The sequence below is a fragment of the Gadus chalcogrammus genome, chromosome 13, assembly GCF_026213295.1.
Source record: "Gadus chalcogrammus isolate NIFS_2021 chromosome 13, NIFS_Gcha_1.0, whole genome shotgun sequence".
Taxonomy (NCBI): domain Eukaryota; kingdom Metazoa; phylum Chordata; class Actinopteri; order Gadiformes; family Gadidae; genus Gadus; species Gadus chalcogrammus.
Window position 1 is genome coordinate 17862964 of NC_079424.1, and position 21392 is coordinate 17884355.

Here is a 21392-nt window from a genome sequence, read left to right on the forward strand (position 1 = left end):
ATTGTGATCATTCGAGCACAATAAATATCGGCACGTTCATACGCATTAATCCATATTTAATGACCAACATTGAACAGTAGATGGTGGTAATGTGCGTGTTACTGATTGGAGAAGCCAAATCCAACATCTACATGCATTGACGTCCTCACTCCACAGAGGCGACAGAGAGTAGTGACCGATATGAACCGTAGAAGAAGACCTGCGAATAAACCAATATATGTAGAAGAAGAAGTAAGGAAAGTAAGAGAAAACAACATGGGACAGTGACAACCTAAAACAACCCGTCAATCACATGTATGCTCCTCCAAGGTATCGATACCATCGAATGAATGAGAGTGCTGTGATGAATTTGCTAGATCCATTTAATTTCCTTTTCAAATGACTGATATCTCCGATCAAACTCGCTAACCTCACAGGAAGGGGAAGCAATGCTATCGTAGCGTTAGCTTGTTCTGGGTTGTTTACATCTGGCATGCCAGTTTGTTCGACGTAGACGTTTAATGGTCGCTTATATGGTTATGTTTGCTTGAGATACTACTGTGCTTCTCCGGGGATATCCAATCGTTCACCATCAAATGTACAACTGTCACACTTTGTTTAACACAACCATCTCTGCAAGGCTACTTTCTCGTCGGTCCTACCTGGCATCGCCTGGGCCAGCCGGGGCTGCTCTGCAAAGCTAGCCGTGGTTTGATTGAGGTGTCAGTTCACTCAATAACCATACATGGTTACCTATCACAAGGACAGCTTTTTTCTCTTTGCTTAAGTATGCGGTCCTTTGCTCATAGTTGCGGAAGGTATTGGTCCGACCAGAGTCGTTTATCCCGATCTGTCAAAAGGTCTGAAGCAAATGCAAGTCGTCTTAATTGTTTGCTTAATGCTTCCTCATATAAATGGAAGATTGAAGAGTTTTCTGTTGGGTATCCGTTATGAGACCCTTGCAGAACGGTAGATTAAACGATTCCGTTAACTCAAACGCGAGATGTAACTTGATCTTTGACTATTTAAGAAAGATACTTTTTCGATGAAAATCCAAAACAAATTTAATTGTCCGTTTATTGTGAACTTAACACTGAGTAAACTTTTTTGTTTTTTTCTTGACTATCTGGACGTTTGGTCATGAGTTTTATTATATTACGCAGGTGAAAGAACATTCTTCAATGGTGATCTACGTTTTTTTTTGTTGTTTAGTGAACTAAATCTAACTATCATTCCAGGGGGCCAATGTGTGGTGTGCTTCTGATTATCCAGGAAAGACCCAAACCTTGAAAGTGAGACGCAAGAAAAATGGGGTTAACCGTGACTTGCTTGTGCCTTACAAGAATTCGGAGAAGATATCGACTGAGAGAATGAATTTAGTCAATCATCTTTGATGAGATTCCATTCAATCTACACCTGGATCGAAAGAGCAAAGGTCACTGGAGATGGCTTCATCTGAGAGGGAGATGGATGGCATTACTGAGACTGAGGAGGAGAGTGCCGATGGCCCCCTGCTCTCTGGTGGCTCCCTTTTGGTGACCAGTACTAACCACTGGGAGTTCAGTGAAAGGGAGGGGGAACCCCACAGGGCACCCGTTGTGGAGGACATTACATCAGTTCTGGATTTCAATAACCTTCCGGACACCTCAAACCTAGCCATGCCTCGAGACTCAGGAACCGCTGAAGAAGAGACTGGAGAACACATAGAATCACACAGGGATGCAGACGATGAAGTCTTCAACATGTTAGGCCAACAACAAGGTGTGGATTATGCAGGTGTGGACACTCAGTGTATGGATGAAGAAGAAGAAGATGAGGAGGAAGAGGAAGATAGCCAAGGCGGAAGCCCAACTGAAAACTTAAAATCGCCACATATGAACGGCGACGCGGGTGGGAGGAGCTCGCAGGGGGTGGGGAAGAGATGTAGGTCCAGGAACAGTGGCGGGGGGTCGGTTTCTGAACCAAGTAGCCACAGCTCGGCCAGTTCTCTACTCTTTTCTTCCTTTCAAAAGGGTACCGTCATGTCCGGGGGTAGTAGGCACAAACAGAACCGCAGACGCAACCACCAGCACCAGCAGGGGCGCGGCCGCCGGAGCCGGGGCCAGGAGCTGGTGCTGGCCGTCAAGGAGCTGCTGTCGGAGTCCCTTGGCACCTGGTGCCTCTCGTGCGTCCACATGGTGATCGAGCTCATCGTGGCGCTCACGCACCACTGCGGCGTCGGCGTGGAGACCGGGGGGATGACTCTGTACAACGTCGGCCTCCAGCTCCTCGCCAAGGTCACCGACGTCCCCGGGATGAAGGCGGACGCTCTGCGGGTCCTGGAGGGCGCCAGAGGCACCGCTGCGGGCGTCGTGGATAAGACGGTGCGGTCTGCCAAGTGGCTGAAGCAGGTGGCCACCACTAGCTTTGCCCTGGTTTGCGCCATAGTAATGCTGGCCTCCATGTGGGGAAAGAGTCTTCTGATCCGGGTGGGCGGAGAGAGGGCAAACCGGTGTTGGGCCGCATGCCAGGACTCAAGGCTCTGGAAGAGGGTGAACTCTTTGAGGGAGACGGTCAGAAACTGGTTTAGGAGAAAAGGACGGGTGCCCGTGTCCCTGCCGGACTCCCCTGGCCAATTGGGGAAGAGCCAGCCGGGCCAGGAGCTGGAGAGGCTGCTAGCCTTGGCTCAGGTACCGGAGGAGGAGCTTGACCCCTTCACTGTGCTCGGTGTGGAGGTCCACGCCTCTGAGGCGGAGCTGAAGAAGGCGTACAGGCAGCTGGCTGTCCAGGTGTGTGTGTGTGTGTTTGTTTGTGTGTGTGTGTGTGTGTGCGTCTGTCTATACGTGGTCCATCATCCAAAATATTGTAATGTTGTAACCATGGTTGGGTAATATATAGTGTTGGAGTTATTCTCATTTGTTTATTGCTGTTTTTTCTACCCTGTGTGCTAGGTCCATCCAGACAAGAATAAGCACCCCCGTGCTGGGGAGGCGTTCAAAGTGCTCAGGGCCGCCTGGGATATTGTCAGTAACCCTGAAACACGGCGAGAGTACGAAATGTGAGTGGAAGGAAAAAGGAGAAGTTCAGCCCCACTTTATTTACAATTCTCTGTATTAAAGGTCTTGGATATTGTCAGAGATTCAACAAGAAAGCTTTGCTTCTATTAAAATTGATTGAGCACCCTGTCTTTTATTCACTGGTGCTTCTGAATTGCTTTGTCTTTCAAAAATCATTGCATAAACATGAAGTTATTCTCACCTCCTGAAGACAACCCCATATGTTTAACTTAGTGTTTCAAATTAATCTGATCAAATTAGCTGACTGATTAGCTGTTCATTTTTCTGACGCAGAAAGCGAATGGCGGCAACTGAGCTGTCAAAGTCCATGAATGAGTTCCTCACCAAACTGCAGGACGACCTTAAGGAAGCCATGAATACCATGATGTGTACCAAATGTGAAGGCAAGCACAAGTACGTCCCGCCCTCCGTCCATCTAACATACCCATCGAAGCATTGCTGGCTTTAGTACACAGGATAAATTACACAATTTAGCGTGGCTATTGGCTCATTCATACCAGTCAAGTGACAAGTGAGCGCTGAAACATTGCTGTGTTTTTCTGCAGGCGGTTCGAAATGGACCGTGAGCCTTCTGAGGCCAGGTTTTGTGGCGAATGCAACCGTTTCCACAGCGCTGAGGAGGGAGACCTGTGGGCTGAGTCCAGCATGTTAGGCCTACGGATCACATACTTTGCCTTCATGGATGGCAAGGTCTACGACATCACAGGTGAACTTGATGGCAGAAGATGGTTGCCGTTGGAGCTTAATGAAATAAACGATAACGTGGTATTTGAGTTAAAAACATTGCCGACAGTGTATCGCTTAAACCGCCTTGTTCATTGTTTAACAGAGTGGGCAGGTTGCCAAAGGATTGGCATTTCGCCTGACACACACCGTGTGCCCTATCACATCTCATTCGGTTCCAAGAACACTGGCAGTGCTGCACGTCAGCGGTAAGGCCCACCTGGGAATGGTTGCAGTCGATCTAGGGTTAAATGGTCATTTCATCATTGGCGGTCATGGGAGAGGGACCGTAATGTCTCCAGGAATGGACTTCTGTTAGTAGGATAACGTCCAGGCTGATGGAGGGGAGGTTTTTGTCCTCTAACTGCCGCTGTGTTTTCCCTACCTCCAGGACGCCCTCGGAGCCCGCCCCGGGTCCCAGTAACCCCGCCGACCTACAAGACCTCTTCAACCGCATCTTTCAAGGGGGACCGGCCGCCGACATGGCCGCCAACGGGGGGTTCTTTCCCCCGGGCCCACCTCCGCACCCCACCGGCCAGGGGGCGCCCCCGTTCCCTCCCCCGTTTTCCCCCCCGCCCGCACACGGTGGATTCTTCATGCCGGGCGCCCAGCGGCCGGAGGCCAGCGAGACATGTGCGGAGAGTGGCAAACCGCCGCGGAGAAGGAAAAAGGTCCGCAAGCCCTTTCAGAGGTGAAATCACATGACTGGTTTTATAGTTATCGACCTAATGGCAACAATGAGACGCGACACACACAGATATCACCCATGTTTGTCTCTTCATAAGCCCCCTTGGTGCGCCAAGATCGGCCCTTCGTGAGTTGAACTCAGGAAGATTCATGTGGGTAGAACCGTCTCTTTGACAGTCATTTCAACATCGGCCAAAAGGAGAGACCCAATCATGAAGACCAAATCGGAAAGAAGGCAAAGTATTAGGCGGGGAAGTATTGGAGAAATGAAGGCAACGGTGCTTTTAAAATAACATCCGTCATTACTTTATTATTTTGGGTTGTCTTTGGTCTTTAAGACGACTGTAGCCTTGAAATATATCAGAATGCTGTACAAGTTAATTTCCTGCCAAATTTTGCATTGCATGCACAATTGACTCACTTGCTTTTAAACTTTTTTTTTGTTTCTGCTGAGCTTTGCTTTTATGGTTCTGAAGGATAAAGCAAAGCCCTGTTGGAGGTTGCGTTCTGGATCCCCTAAATCAAGAGATGATCTAGCTCGCAGTAATGTTTCAGTGATGCCTGGACCGGCAAATTTGAGAGTGGTCTGCTTTTGGACTATTTCCCCCACTACCCCTCGTTCAGTCCATAATTTTGTCACAACTGTCATTGGTGCAGAAATCAACCAAGAAGATAGGTCTGTTTCCATCTGCTGCAATGCAGCTTCAGAAAATATATTGTAATGTTTTGCATTACATAGATGTTTGAATATCTGAAAAAGCTCACTTATTCATACAACATTATCTAGGCATGCTATTGCAAACATCAGCCAAGGCGTCAAAATAACAGATGGGGATATTTGGCGATGAGATATCTAGTGAGGCTGATAGTGTGTACCATTTCAACATGTTGCCTTCTGCGCTGACTATGGTGACGGGAGGAGGGTTATCAACTAAACCTTTTAGTGATATTGATTTGTCTCACTTTGGATGGAAGAGAAGATTGCAACAGAATATTGGCACAAAGCTTCTCTTTATGTTCTGCTAAAGCGTTGAACTTGCAGTGAATTGACAAATGATTACTATTATTTTTGTATGCAGTGGGTGGCTCGGCCTGGGCTTGAGAATTGTAAAAAGGTTCTTGATGCTTTGCCTGGTTCTCCGGAAGAATACATACAGATGGTTCTAGTGCAGTTAATCCTTGTTAGTCCAGATTCTAAATGCCCCCGTGTGCTACACTGGGGAACAAATGGAATGGATGGAAAACCTTGTTGGTAAAATGTATTTCCAGTAATACAAAACATGTTGGACAATTATGATTTGGCTTATTGACTTTTGTGACCTGGTCTTGATATTTAATATATAAATGTGCTTTGATCTGATCTTAATTTGATTGAATTTGTTTATTGAAACTCAAACCACTTAGGAAAACTGAAAACTTGTTAATCATATTACTGAATAAATCCTATTTTTTTTCTGACACATTGCAGAACACAGAATCTTCAAAAAAAATAATTGTAGACGTAATTATTACTAACAAAAAACTGAAAGGTAAAATATTTGTTTTTTTTCTGAAGTGCAAGCCCATGTCTGCCTCTGATGTGGAACATTCAAACGGCAGGCCAGCAGCATTCCTTTTTCCTTTGTTCTCTTATTGAAAGGTAAACAACTAAAGGAATGATGTTGGCCTGCTCTCAGCTATTGTCTGTGGAGCGAGCAGCGCCAGGGCAGCTATGGACTCTGCATTGGCCCCCTGTGTCATGCACTCCTGTGAGGGTCAGATATTCGCATTGTTGTCAGGAAATTAAGAAAGTGGGGGATCCCGTTACACTTTAGAGATACATTCTGCTGACTAAAGCAACACAATTGCTTTGTTTTCATGTGTTTTTGATAACCGATTAAACCAAGGTAACAGTTGAAGCATCTGTCTGGCACTTACCAAGATAGAAATTACATTGTCATTGTAGATTGTTTTGTTGGGGGACAATGGAAAACCGAATTATGCCGACAGCATTCTTTAACGGTTGTGTTTTATTCCCTGCCCATGCTGCAGATGATTCACTAGGTTGTAATTGTGTGTGTGGGCAATTGTCACTTGCTTGCCTATTTGAACCCAATTTCGGTAAGGTCAGTTTCAGTTAGTCTGAGGCTGTAACTGTAGGCCTATATTGGTTGCAAAAACTGTCTAAATTGATGATTGGCAATGACTCGGTATGTAGACTTCTTTGTAGTGCCATCAAATTTAGTTTTTGGTCAAGGAATTAATATCTGCATATCATTACCTCACTGTGTGAAATGTGTTACAATACTAAAACTAAATTGCAATTTCAATCAGATTAAGATAGTGAGCTAGTTAAGTTTGGGATTTGGCATGAAAAAGAAAAGCAACTTAACTCTTAATGAAGTTCTGTGTTGAAGGAAACCCCATTTTTTTTCTACAGGATATTTTCTCTAAACATGATTAACTTGGTTTAATTAATAAGTTAGACACTTATCAATAACTTTTTATTTTGAAGTTGGACAACGCATGGTGGGAATGTTTTATTTTCCAAATAATATTTAGGCCACCCAAAAAATTATGTCTGGGTTTGACTGAAAAGTACTCAATAGCCTCTTAATGCTTTATTTATTTTTGCCTCCTTTACATAGGAGCTGGTTTAATTTTGGCGTTTTGTTTCTTAACAGCTGGAATAAGTTACATTTGTCTGCTGCTTCTCCAGGTATGGAATTGTCAGGACCTTCAAAGTCTTCTTGGACTGGACTATTCAACATGGCTTCCACAGATATTTCGTATTTGTACATTAAGATTATTATGGTTGAAGTAAAACAAATATATAGGGTATATCCAAGGCCAGACACAGAATAAAATGGGGTGAATGTGTATGTAAAAGTTATAACGCATACACATACATAACTGATTTGTAGATTCAGAAGTTTTACTGAGAAATATTCCTAGACTTTAAACATGCACATAAAAAGGGGCTAGGTCACTGGAGTGCATTGGATGTGGTTAACCCAATCGGTACCCACAGCTTGGTTTTCCCTAAATTAAAACAAATATGCAAAAAATAAATGCAAAAATCTGACAATCAACAGGAAGTGGTGTGCAGGCCTTTACAACACACCGACCACTTTGGTTAGGGAAGACGGTTTGGGTCGTCTTTTGCTGGAATTACATTTGATTTCTTTCACGTTCTCCGGTTTTTAAAATAAACGTAATTTGCCATTAAACCCCTGCTGTTTTTTGTGATCTATCGGTTTAAAGTTTGATATTTTTTAGCTCTTTAATTCTGAGTACACAATGTATAATTGCCATACTAAACAATTGACATCAATATAAAACAAATGCAATAGCAATCATGACATAGAAATAGCAAAAATGAACTGCATCTCCTTCAAAGGAACTGATACGCTTGCATAGGTCCGCTTTGAGGAAAGCTGCTTGTTATTATTGAACAAGTCATAGTTTGGCCTGGTGCGGCTCTCCCGTCGTCGGACCTTCATTAAGCAGTGGGGCTACGGCCACAGACACAGACCAGGTCACCTCCTTTTCTCCTTAAAAGGAGTGTTTTCAGACAGCCACAGCCTTAACCAGACACTGGCTGATATTGAGGTCACCTTGGCAGGGAAAACATGTGAGGTTTTTTTTGTCGGTTGAAATGAAAACAAAATCTTTTTATAACTTGTAGATTAGTGCGAGATTGCTAACCAAAAAACCTGGCAGTTAGAAAATATAGATTAACCTTTGGTGACCGATAATTAGCCTCTCCACTGAGGGCTGATGAAATCTCTTTTCTGAGCTATGTAAGCCCATACCATTATATTGGTTCAAATCAGTGGAGAGTGAAGTTAACAACGAAATGTAGGCTAGGATGTGGCCGTTCCGCTGAACCTGTGCTGGAAACACTCCCTTCTCTTCTAAGTGGAGGGCAGCACCTGAATTCTCAGCTGCATCTGCAATTACAGCCATCAGGGGATGGATACATGATGCCTACATTTTTAGGAGTTGGAAGATATATCATGTATCACTAACATTTAACATATATTAAATAGTCATAACAGAGAGATGAAAAATGTTGTGATATATATATAATATATATAAAAAACTGCAAGGATGGCCGAAGATAACCCAAATACTGTATCACATAGTTCAACCGCCATTCATATAAACATAAGCATATCTGGTTCTGTATTAAATAATATAGAATATTTGCTTAAAATAAACCTACACCAAGCCATTCCCCTATCTTTTCTTCCCCAGAAATAGAAAACGCATATGGATATCATCTAAGCGACAGCTACGGTGCTTTGGCTCGTGCTACATCCACAGTTTCCGCCCCTACGGCTTGAGGTTGAGCGCCTCGATGGCAGTGCCGAGAGCCTTGCAGTCCAGGTAGGCCACCAGGCCTCCCTGGTTGGCCCAGCAGTCCGCTCCCTTGTTCTGGGTGCGGGGCTGGTGGTAGGTGAGCTGGGCCCCTCGGGGCTCCGGGGTCCCCAGGCTCTCTGTGTAGTCCACGATGCCCCCGCCCAGCGCCCGCAGCAGGGCGTGAGGGGCGCACGAGTCCCACTTGAAGGTGCTCCCCTCGGACAGGACATAGAGGTCGGCCAGGCCCAGGATCACACACAGGATCTTGTAGCCGGCCCCGGAGGCGTAGGTCACGTTGTCCGGCCCGCACAGCGAGGCCAGCGCCTTCTTCACCGAGGGCTTCTCGCTGGAGCTCAGCACCGCCCGCAGGCCTGTGCCCTCGGCTGGACTCTCAGGGAGGGATACGGAACACGCGCGCACACCTTCGCAGGACACGCCCCAGAAATGCTTCCCTTGCCAGCTGTGATGAGCAAAGAGTGTTGCACAAAAGAATGAGTCTTTCCTTCAAATAGAGTTATAGCTGCATATTTTCAATGCGGTCCTCTTTGGGGTTATTCACGACTTACCGCCCCGAAGGATCTTTGTAGTTGAAAGGCTGGTTGATGACCCCCATGATTGGCTCCCCAGTGCTACGCAGGTAAACCCCGATCAGGACCAGGGCACAGTGGAGACCTGAGGGAGACAGGTGTCCCTCTTCCAATACCATCTCACGACCCTCAATGTACTGGCTGGTAGCGTCTTCATATCAAAACATGGGGGAAAAAAAAGTTACTTTTTATGTCACTCGTTTTTTGTACCACTGGCTGTGGTTGTGTTATATGGTGTGTTTGATAGATTCTTCAGATGCCTAGCAGTTCCATTTTTTTTTTTCACACAAAAAGCCGCATACCAAAAGAAATACCGGTAAGTGGACTGACAACATTTTACCTATGGGGTCGATCCAGATTCCGAGCTCGGAGGGACTGTGCGGTATGCTGAGGTCTCCAGTGTTTGTGTCCACGGCGGCCGGGTCCTGGTGGATGGCCTTGGCCAGCAGGGCCGCTGCAGTGGAGTCACCGTCCAGCACGGCCTCCAACAGCGCCGCCGTCTCCGTCTCCGACGCACACACCGTTACCACCACACTCTCTCCTGAAGGACATCAAAACACTCATTTAAAACATGACATGAGAGAGGATGGTACTACTGCTACTATTTAGTTTAGTTATTTCTCAGGCAAGATACCGGAGCAGTCTGGGTCAAAAAAGTAAACGAAATGGTGATCGTCAATGATCACCATTAACTTCATTTATTTTTATTTTTTAGGTACATTTTTGTAAGGTTTGCGTAGGATTAGAAGTTATGAAACTTTGTAAATAGCTGTAAATAGTCAGGTTTCTTTACTTAAAGTACAGAAATGAATAAATAATTGTCTAGTGCGCCAAACTCCTCTCAAGTCTCACTAATTAGCCCAAGCCTAGATCTTTTCAAAATATTTCAGATGTTAAATGAAAGAAACTTTCTCAAAAGGTAGTTCGTTTAAAATCTGGTTTACATTTTCGTGAAATCTTTTCAAGTGTAGTGAAATAATTACCAAGACCGTTTTCAAACTTGTTGGACTCTTCGCCTTGGATGAAACCGCCCATTTCAGGGAACTAGAGCAAATATATTAACATAAAGGTAAGATTTCATAATATCATGATATTATACAAACCCTTTGGCATATAGAGTAGACGTCCTACCTCTGCACCGACATAATGTCGGATCATCTCCTGTATCACCACGTCAGCAAGTGTCTTAAAGTCCTGGACAAACTTCTTGTTTTTATCATCTCCAGTCTTCTCCTGCACGAGAAGCTCAAAGAGCGGCGCTTCTTGTCTGCAGACCCGCGCCACATTGGCTGCTTTCTCTGCTACGCGAAGCAGCACTTTTAGTAGAGCAGCCATTCCTTGAATAAAAGATAGTCAAAGTTTTTTAGATAGGAGTGCTATGGCGCACTGAAAAGAGTGAGAAATGAACGAGGCGCATATTGGGTGACCAGAGAGTGAGGGAGTATTCTGGGACACACTGGAGTTAATTATGGTCTCGGGAGAAAATAGGGCATTTCTGGGTAGAAAAAAAAAGTACTTGAGAGGTGTGGCCTGGACCTCTTAATTTCACAGAACACCGTTTCGCCAATTGCCGTATTGTTTTTTCACCTATTAGTATATATGTCACCTTCATCCGGGCCTAAACAGAGCTCATTGATTTCAGATGGTTGTTCCCAACAGCGATTACATAAAAGTCTTTATAAGATTACACGTGAAAGAATTGCATAATGTAGAAACCCATACCTTACTCGAGAATATAGGTTAACTTACTGCTGATCGTTTCCTTGTCGGACTGCAAATGATCGTATTGGAATATTTTAATTCCAGTAAGCTTTCCCCCCCTGATTCCAACCCGCAGTCACGACAACGAAGTGACAAGCAGATATTAACAGGTTACAGACGTCTATAACCGCTCAAATAATAACAGTCGCCGGGCTACTTCAAGTTGTATTTCCTGATCGCGGCTGCACACGTCTCATGACGTCACGTAGGGGCGGGCAGTGATTTGGAGGTTGATATTAAAAAGGTACAGTCGAGACAGGTCAAAAGACAAGCAGAACGGCGCCAGATGCGTCCGTTCCCCCCCCGTCCCCCCCTACCGACCCACAAATTCCGCATTCATCATTGATTGAGTCACAAGCCTTTTGAGTCACAAGAATATTGTGTCGAACATTAACACTATGAGTTCCTCAACCAATTTGTAAGTTTCAGTTCTCTGTTATAGGGCATTCGTCAAAGTGCATTGCAAGAAACACGTTTAAATTAACACAAACACACACAAATACGTGAAAAGTTACATGGAATAAAGGGTATAAATTCTAGATGAGAACCAAATCAATCAAACCCACAGAAAGAGATGAGGGCTCCCTGTAGGCCTATATCTTGACGATTTACTGATGTTGAGGATTGTATTAATCGCCGTCAGTATGTTTCACCCTCATCCTGCGATTAATCCCACTCCTCTAAACATCTGTCTCTATCCTCCACTACTGTTGATGAGTTCATCGAACAATTAATGCGTTTTCATCTTCTTCCTGTATATAGCCCCTCCTTTTTCTCACAGCCCAACGACAGATTCCCCACCAACAACAGGTTTCCCACCCAACTAATCCTCAGCCTAGGGAATGTGGATTAACACACAACAACCCAGGGGAAAAAATACTATAGTTTACTACAGCATTTACTACAGTATATATATTACTAGAGTATACTATAATATACTACAATATAGTGTGGGATTTCCTATAGTAATTTTCCAGACATTGTAGTGTACTATGGTAAATACTATAGTAAATTACTACAGTGTAGTATACTATAGATTATTATACTATACTACAATATAGTGTGGGATTTACTATAGTAATTTTCCAGACATTGTAGTGTACTATGGTAAATACTATTTTAAGTTACTACACAGTGTAGTATACTATAGATTACTATACTATACTACAATATAGTGTGGGATTTACTATAGTAATTTTCCAGACATTGTAGTGTACTATGGTAAATACTATGTCACTACAAAGTGTAGTACAGTATAGATTACTATAGTTTACTATAATATACTTTTTTTTATATATATTTTCATTATTCTGTAATTTGTCCTAAAATGAATATGTGAAACATAAGCCAAATATTTGTATTATGTGGAGATTTTATTGTAGAAACATAAACCACACATAAATATAAAACATAATGCACAACATGCATAGGCTACAACAGCCAGAATATAATAACAATGAAAGACAATTGAAGCCTTACTAACTTTAAACATTTTCTAATACAGGCATCTTGATAAGAATAATTGACTCATCGTGTACGTAGCAAAAGCATTTGCACAAAATATCATTAGGTTTGCAAAGAAGTATTTCATGGGTCTTTCTGAACTTCACAATTTGCTTAGCAGTATTCACCTTAGCGAAATCATCATAGATTCTTAATTGTCTGGAATCCTTTTTTAATCTAAAAATTTGTAGGTACACCTCTTCACACTTGCATGCTGATAAGCAACCACAATTGAGCTTACAAAGTAGTATGGATTTAATGCTACCATGCTCTCCATTTTTTAGAGCCACACAAGAATTATTGCGTTTAAAATTTGCTGCATACATTTCAGTGGTGTATAAAGTGTGGTGGATGAAACATCTCTTGAATTCTTTGACACCGTCCTCTATATAATTTCCAAAGAGAATGGACTCCCCCACTGTAATTACTCTTGTTGTGTAATTCCCGACAACCCGAGCACCACTACCTACTTTGTATGATTTTAACACTGTATTGTCTTTGTTAACAAGTTTGTTGCAAAGATCACAGACATCATCACTGGGATTGTTGAATAATTCAGTGTGGTGCATTAGTGTTTTTGTGTTAAAAAATGTCTTAAAAATTTGTTCAGGGACTGCCTGTGTACCATTGAACATTTCAAGGAGAGTGCCAATTGTGTCTTCATAAACAAATGAAGAGTTGGCCCACAGCGGACCCCACATGTCAACTGCGTTGCTAAAATGGGTTAAGCTGTGAACATTATAAGATACATAACATTTTCCATAAAGCTCTTGTACCTCGACAACAAAACGCGTAAGACAAGAGGAAGCATGCAAAAGATCAGCTTTTTGGATATTATCCTAGAGGAGTGTGTAGATGGAGAAGACAAGTAATAGCCAGTGATTATAATAAACCGGGGGTAAAACTGTTTTCAAAAGAATGGGGGAATAAAAGAAAAGAAATGCCCTCCATTCAGATGCCTTCCAATAGTGTCACTCGGACAATGACCTTGGACATCTTTTGACTTCATGTGGTGGGTGTATGGTGAGGAGAGAACTGTCAATCTGTTGGATTATTTTCGGTTGTAAATAGAATGGCAAAGCAGAGTATTTTGAATCACACCAAATACTGACAAATTGTTTTGTTACACCAAGGCAAACACTATGCATATATTCTGGGACAAAATGTTTGATAATGTCGAAATTAGGAAGTAGCAGCAGTTGACTAGGTCCCTTAACCCCATTAACATCTGTGTCTGATTGTATTGCAGCAGATGCCTGATGGGTAGTCTGATCATGTGTCCTTAGTTGAGGATACTCAGTAGAGTGAGGATATACACGTGTAAACCCTTTTCCCTTTGGTTCTATTTCTCCCATATGCAGACAAAACCCACACCCATATCTGCCGTTAAATTGTTTCATGTCCTGTACCATAGCACGGGCTGGCGCATCACATATGCAGACACCTGGGGGCTGGGGCAACTTTTGTGGTGTGTTTATGACCAGTGTTGTCATGCCAAGAAAACCCTTCTGTGAATAGCTCTTGTAATTCCTTGACAAATGGCCTTAACAGTGTTGGCATTTCGGGTTTAGAACTAAACCAAAGGGAATGTAGAAGAGCATACTTTCCACGGATAGTAGATGGAAGTTCATTGACTGTGCAGATAATTGGCCAAATTGAGTAATTGGATGATTTAAAAACTGAAGCCCCATCAATATTAAATGAAAGTGAAATGTTGTCAAGGGTATCAGCAAAGGTTTTAAGTTTTGAGGTGTACATATTTCCACTGTAAATGTCCCCCATGCCCATATTTGTTTTGTTGTTGTTTAAGAACTTGTAGAAAGTAGTGTTTTGGAAGAGCTCCTTCAGTTGTTGCCGTAAGGGCATTACGAGAAAATAATACCCTTCAGGGGTAAACAACTTACCTATATATTGCGAGCAAATTTTACAGTAATGGTGAATTTCGAATTGTTTTGCCAAATTAAAGAAAGATTTGTCAAAGTAGTATTTACTTGTGGGGGCACATCCAGGTGCTACAATATTTAAAAGATCCAACAAATATTTTAATCCACTGCCACTAATGCTGTGCTTCAAGATGAAGGCCAGAATGAGGCACAGTAGCTGTCCACGGTTAATTGATGCACCAGAGTAGATGGGTTGCTCTTGGATTTCAGGATCGTTGAAGATGTTCTGTGCAAAGAGATGCAGACAGAAACAATGCATTGCATTTCGTAACTCATGATTTCATTGTCGTTAGTTCATCACACAGAATAACATCTCCAATCACAAAAATACTCACTGTGAAACACTGCTCATCGTCATCCATTTCAGCGGATTCTGTTTCATTTGTTCCATGTCAAGTCGGGCTGTGTTAAATTGAAAATGAGTGTCAAAGTTCTGTGCATGTTCAGACCCAGACCACAGTTCTCGAGTTATTACGATAAGTGGTCGAGTTGTAAAAAAAAGCCGGGGGGGATGGTGGATATTAACTTTTAGGGACAGATCATTTGTGATGATGACAGCATATGGTGGGAGACCAACGGTGTGATAATAATAATAATAATTATTATATTATTATATATTTTTGGGGTTAAAATAAGAGAGATGACTACTGTCATGTCATCGCTCTCATTTTATCCCCAAAAACGCAGCTGATCGGACGCATCACACGATTCGGAGGCATACATCACATTTAAGGATATTAAAAACTGATTCTTATTCTTCAAAAATTCATTCGGCAGAGAAGGGAGACTAGCGTTAAACACGGGTTGGAATGAAAGGGAAGCGATGTCTGAGATGCAGAGACAGGTTCACGCTATCAGTGTCTGTCTCGTAAAGGTGTGGAATGAGAGCTTGTGAAGGCACTATTGCGCAAGTACGCCTGCGTGCTTGCGCAATAGCATACTGCCCGACAAGGAAGTATCGCTGTCAAATCTGTCCCTGGGAAAAGTATATCGTTGCACTAGGGTTGCCGCGGTATACGGTATTACTGATGTTAGCGGTGTTGAGGACACACCGGCAACACAGTTATTTTTATTTATTTTTTCCAGTAATAAAAAAGAAAATCAGTAGAAAATTAATAATATAATTATAATTAAGAAAATATTTTTTTTATAATAATAGATAGATATGATAATAGATAGGCTACCTAATAAACCATTGGAACACACAAGACCGGTAGCAACGCCGGTAAATAAACCCCGCGAAGCCCAATCCCTACGAGAGCTCACGCGCTGCCAGACGCTAGTGTGAGAGGAGAGTTGATGGAGAAGATGGCGGTTGACCTATAGTTTCAAAGTTGATACCGTTTATACTCTGTAATACCGGTGTTAACACAAGTGTATTACTCGGTGTGAAATGTCCACACCGCGGCAACCCTACGTTGCGCCGAATTGAAAAAGGAAACCGCTATAATGAAATAGCGGTAATATTTCCACATTAATTGATAAAATAAAAGATTGATGATTTTGATCATTTTAATTCCAAAGGGGGATGCCATCCCCCCTCAACTCGAGTGCTGCTTACGATAGGCCTATATTGTATTACATACAAATATGTTATATTTCTAATTTTAGTAAAAGGTTGGACACACAATTAACATTACTTATAAAGTAGGCTACTCAATCATCAATGCAGAATTCTGTCATAAAGTCTTATATGCCACTCCGTTCTCCCTATTTCAACTAGGTGTGTTTGCGTTTTGTGTGTAGGCTACTTGCTCAACATGGTCTGGTAGATCATCAGGGAATTCAGCTTCATCTGAAGAGTCAATCTGGAAAAGCCAAATTTACCAATGAGATTAGGATACCCACAGCAAATAGAAAGTAGCTATTTGTGGCAGCTTGAACTTAAATTACAATTGTACAGTTATAATTTCTTAAAATCCATTCTCTTAATTAACTTTGTGTTCAGTGTGTAGGCACACCATAGACTGTGTATTCATTTGATCATCAAGGTCTCTGTCATCAGAGAATTCAGCTTCAAATTAAGGCCTTGAATCAAGTGTCGCAAGGAGGCGCTCTTATTCCAGTTTTTCTTACCTCCTCGGTCGAACTTGCTGGCCGTTCCTCTGTTCTCAATTGACTTCTGTACCATCTTGTAGTTTTTGGCACAGGTAGGCCTATAGAAAAATCGGACAAATATCGTTTATAATTTCGTGACATTTTGCAGTTAGACGACTCTCAATGCAGAAAAAATTTAACTGAAAACAACAACTGAACAACTGAAAAAGACAACTGTAAACCCGCGAGCGTCTCACACGCTGCGAATGCGGTTGTAAACATATGCTACGCATTCGCAGCGCGTGAGACGTCCGTTGAATATTTGACAGTCGAGTCGTGAGTTTTAGTCGTGAGTTTGCTATGGAAAAATAAAGAAAATGGCAAAATATGCACTATTTGACGTTCCGGATGAAGGGGCTGTGGACATGGGCGAAATATCATGGGTGGTAGGCAAAGTAAATTTAAAAGATCCTTTTGTAACGTATAAAGTTAATTGGCCAAACAAGGGAAGGATTGTGTCATGTCCAGGACGGATTATATCAGTCAGTGGTAAGTAACACAAGTTTTTTTCTCCTTTGACTATGTTTACATAAAATATGTGCATAACTACATACATATGGTAATATTTCAAATATCACGGTAAACGTTTTCGTTTCAAAAACGTTGTTAATTGTTAGAGAGATACTTCACCGGTGGGAATATGAAGGTTTTATGAATTAAATAATTCAATGTATTATAAATGTAAAAAAAAAAAAGAAATCGGTTCATCCTAGCCTGAAAAAAGGCATAAAGAGTGTTTTCATGGTCTCTCTGGCTCAAAGTAAGAAAACCTCCAACTACCACAGTGCATTGCGCTCGCTGCCCCGCCCACCTGTCGGTCTCCCGTCCCCCTCATTCCCCCTCAGTACGCGAGCTCCCGCCCCCTCTCATTCCTTATTGGTGGAAAAATTTGACACCAAAAGTGTGTTGTAGTCCTCGGCCCTTCTCGCGGGACAAGAGGTTTCTCCCGAAATGACGTCAAACGCGTCATTTGACGTCATTTCGGGAGAAAATTAGATGAGAAAAAATGGGCCATGGGGAGACTGGTTTAGACTGATATACAATAGCGATTTAATAATGATAGAATGCCGGTTCTACATGGGTGAAGTATCCCTTTAAATTAAAATCGTTGAAAAACGAAACTTCATTATGATTTAAAGGATCCTCAGTTAAGTCAATGAAAAAACACAGGTCTTAACGTCTTAATGGAACTGGAAAAGCAAGATATTGGTGCAGTGATGTACAAATATTCACCGTATGGAAGTGCTTCTTAACATCAGTGAATTATTGTAATGTGATGTAGCCCAATGTTGTCTGTCATGTTGTACACCATGGGGTCGCCAACTGGCCTGCTTTGCCTGGCCTGTCAGATCATTTAGATTTTTTGCTTTCTGTCAACTTATTAAGCATATTAACAAGATTAGATTTGAGTATTCATCTCCTGTTCCGCCTGCATTGTCTACTCGCTCAGGCTCATCCCCCCTGCTGACCTCTGTTGTACAGTCTTGATGTAACCCTTAACTCTATATACTATATATATTAAAGGTCACATTCTGGATTAAAGGTCACATTCTGGATTTAATCTGCTGCACTGACATCACTCCCACTAACCTTGATGTCATTGATTTCCCCATCTCCGACCACAAAGCTGTACTTTTTGACATTCATACCCAACTACACAAAACCAAGGAACAACGGACCATCTCCTTCAGAAACATCAAACTTATCAACACCACAGACCTCTCCACCATGATCAGCTCCTACCCCAACCCTCCCCCAGCTTCCTCCCTGACTGACCTGGTGACTCACTACAATAACTGCCTCTCCTCCTCCCTCACCACCCTGGCCCCCCTGAAAACCCGTTCAGTCTCATTCACCCACACTGCTCCCTGGTTCACTCCTCATCTGCGCCAGCTCAAAGCCACTGGTCGTCGACTGGAGCGACTCTACAAAAAGACTCAACTCACTGTACACCGCCAAATGTATTCGGACCACCTCCATCACTACAAGAATGCCCTCACTACTGCCAAAACCTCATACTACTCCAACCTCATCAACACTGGTACAGGCAACAGCAGAGTCCTCTTCTCAACAGTCAGCCACTTACTTCAGCCTCCTAAATCTCTCCCTCCAGACATTTCCACCACCCAATGCACTGCGTTCCTTGACTTCTTCAGCTCTAAAATCAACACCATTCACCAACAACTGGCCTCATCTCGCACCCCCTCTGATGACCCACCCTGGATGATAACCTCTGGCCAACCTCTCATCAGCTCCCTCTCTGACTTCACCCTAGTAACAGAACAGACCGTTTCAGAACTCATCCGCAAAGCCAAAACCACCACCTGTCAGCTCGATCCTCTTCCCACCTCCCTTGTCAAAGCATGTCTTCCGTCCATCTCCCCCATGATCACCAACATAATTACCAACATAATTAACTCCTCCCTCACTACTGGTACTGTACCCCCCACTCTCAAGCTGGCTGCCATCACTCCCATCCTGAAAAAACCTGGTGCTGACCCAACTGACCTTAACCATTACCGGCCCATCTCCAATCTCCCTTTCATCTCCAAAACACTTGAAAGGGTGGTTGCCGCACAACTACAGTCCCACCTCGACACTAACAATCTCCACGAACCGTTCCAATCTGGCTTCCGTCCAAAACACAGCACTGAAACAGCCCTAGTCAAAATCACCAACGACCTCCTCCTTGCAGCCGACTCTGGATTACTCACCATTCTCATCCTCCTCGATCTCAGCGCAGCATTCGACACCATCTCCCACCCTCTGCTCCTGGACCGCCTAGCTGGTATTGGGATCACTGGTGCTGCACTCTCCTGGTTTACATCCTACCTCACCGGCCGTCAACAATTTGTTCAACTAAGCAACCACAAGTCTGGGTGTTCAGGTGTCTCACTGGGTGTCCCCCAGGGGTCAGTCTTGGGTCCACTCCTCTTCACCACTTACCTCCTCCCGCTGGGCACACTCCTACGTCACCATGGGGTTCATTTTCACTGCTACGCTGACGACACACAGGTCTACATCTCCACCAAACCCACCGCTGCCATCCCCCCCACTTCCCTCATCACGTGCCTGGAAGAGATCCGGAGCTGGTTGAGCAGGAACTTCCTGAAACTCAATGGAAACAAGACCGAGGCCCTGCTCATCGGATCCAAATCCACCCTCACTAAATCACAACACACCCCAGCTCCACTCATAATTATCGATGGATTCCCAGTACCCTTCTCCTCCAAAGTCAAGAGCCTCGGCGTCATCCTGGACAACACCCTCTCATTCGCACCCCATATTCACAACATCACCCGGACTGCATTCTTCCACCTCCGCAACATCGCCAGACTCCGCCCATCACTGACCCAATCCAGCACTGAAATCCTAGTTCACTCATTTGTCACATCACGCATAGACTACTGCAACGCCCTCCTCACCGGACTCCCCACCAAACTCATCAACAGACTGCAGATCATTCAGAACTCAGCCGCCCGGATCATCACCCGCACCAAATCATCTGACCACATCACCCCTGTCCTCATTCAACTTCACTGGCTCCCAGTACACTACCGCATCCAATACAAAACCCTACTCCTCACCTACAAAGCTCTCCACAACCTAGCCCCCAGTTATCTCTGCGACCTCCTCCAAGAATACACTCCCTCCCGCTCCCTCCGCTCAACCTCTGCTGGACTACTATGTATCCCCACATCACGACTCACTTCAATGGGTGCCCGGTCATTCAGCTGTTCAGCACCCAGGCTCTGGAACTCCCTCCCCCCACACATAAAACAGTCAGACACCATTACAACCTTCAAGTCACAACTCAAAACTCACCTGTTCAAACTCGCACACAACGTCTAACTGATCACTGTTTTGTTTGTTTTTTTGTTTTGTTTTGTCTTGTTTTTGTTTTATTTATTTCTTATTGCTTATGTTTATTTATTTATTTTTTTATTTATTTTTTCCACAATGTCTTGTTTTTTAAAAAATGTATGATGACTATATGCTCTGTAAGGTGACCTTGGGTGTTTTGAAAGGCGCCTCTAAATTAAATGTATTATTATTATTATTATACATCTTCTGTTTGTCATAGGATCATGTCAGCTGAACTCAATTAATGAAACCAGGAATGAAGTAAGATCCACTAATGCAATAAACTGTCTGCACTTAATGTTCTACCTACAATTCAAGTTTTTATTTCCTAACTCTATAGTATAGGGATAGATACAGCAATATATTCCTGTAATCTATCAGCTGTAAGCTTTGTACCCTCTAACTGGCTTCTGTATTTGCCCAGGTGTATGTGAGTCAGTTTTGCTTTTTTAATGGAATTTTTATTTTCAGTGCCATCACCCATCTTGTGAGCTGTTGAGGGAGAACAACCACAGGCTGCAGAGGGAAAATTATTCTCTCAAGGCAAAAGTAGCAACATTGAAATGTAATGCTATTGTTGAAAACTTTAGTTTTTTTTACACAAGGGTTTTTCTGTTTTACATGTTAGCTAAAAGGCTATTATGAATCCTTTGCTCAGTGCTGCCAGACGTTTTGCAGAAGATGGAGGAGTTTCTCCGCTCAGCACCAAGACCAACGACAACACCAATACCAACACCAACACCAAGACCAAGACCAAGACCAGAACCAACACTATCACCAGCACCAACAGCAGTTCCATCACCAGCAACAGAAGACCCATCACCAGCTCCAGCTCCATCATCAGCATC

General features: G+C 43.3%; 2 protein-coding genes across 4 annotated transcripts; one reads left to right on the top strand and one right to left on the bottom strand.

Annotated features, from left to right (window-relative positions):
• Nucleotides 1-188: 188 nt before the first annotated feature.
• Nucleotides 189-7406, top strand: dnajc14 (DnaJ (Hsp40) homolog, subfamily C, member 14). 3 transcript variants are annotated; one of them, XM_056605206.1, is made up of 7 exons: nt 189-309; nt 1252-2747; nt 2910-3016; nt 3309-3428; nt 3581-3741; nt 3865-3967; nt 4150-7406. In XM_056605206.1, exons 2-7 carry the CDS (start codon nt 1425-1427, stop codon nt 4451-4453), a joined length of 2118 nt encoding a protein of 705 aa, XP_056461181.1. In that variant the 5' UTR covers nt 189-309; nt 1252-1424; the 3' UTR covers nt 4454-7406. The 3 variants fall into 3 exon arrangements, with proteins under 3 accessions (XP_056461181.1, XP_056461179.1, XP_056461180.1); XM_056605204.1 differs by having other exon boundaries at nt 190-309; nt 1218-2747; XM_056605205.1 differs by having other exon boundaries at nt 190-294; nt 1218-2747.
• Nucleotides 5908-11355, bottom strand: inpp1 (inositol polyphosphate-1-phosphatase). The gene is made up of 6 exons (XM_056605212.1): nt 11126-11355; nt 10508-10713; nt 10360-10420; nt 9717-9917; nt 9356-9527; nt 5908-9249 (listed from the first exon to the last, which is right to left on the bottom strand). The coding sequence occupies exons 2-6, from the start codon at nt 10709-10711 to the stop codon at nt 8763-8765; spliced, it is 1125 nt and encodes a 374-aa protein (XP_056461187.1). The 5' UTR covers nt 10712-10713; nt 11126-11355; the 3' UTR covers nt 5908-8762.
• Between the last annotated feature and the right edge of the window lie 10037 nt (nt 11356-21392).

Bases quoted from the DNA above. Each gene is read 5' to 3' on its own strand.
- dnajc14 (XM_056605206.1), top strand. From the start codon at position 1,425: ATGGCTTCATCTGAGAGGGAGATGGATGGCATTACTGAGACTGAGGAG. The intron at 2,748-2,909 runs GTGTGTGTGTGT...CCTGTGTGCTAG, and splicing joins ACAGGCAGCTGGCTGTCCAG to GTCCATCCAGACAAGAATAA. The intron at 3,429-3,580 runs GTACGTCCCGCC...GTTTTTCTGCAG, and splicing joins AAATGTGAAGGCAAGCACAA to GCGGTTCGAAATGGACCGTG.
- inpp1 (XM_056605212.1), bottom strand. From the start codon at position 10,711: ATGGCTGCTCTACTAAAAGTGCTGCTTCGCGTAGCAGAGAAAGCAGCC. The intron at 9,528-9,716 runs GTAAAATGTTGT...TTTGATATGAAG, and splicing joins AATCTGGATCGACCCCATAG to ACGCTACCAGCCAGTACATT. The intron at 9,250-9,355 runs GTAAGTCGTGAA...TGCTCATCACAG, and splicing joins TACAAAGATCCTTCGGGGCG to CTGGCAAGGGAAGCATTTCT.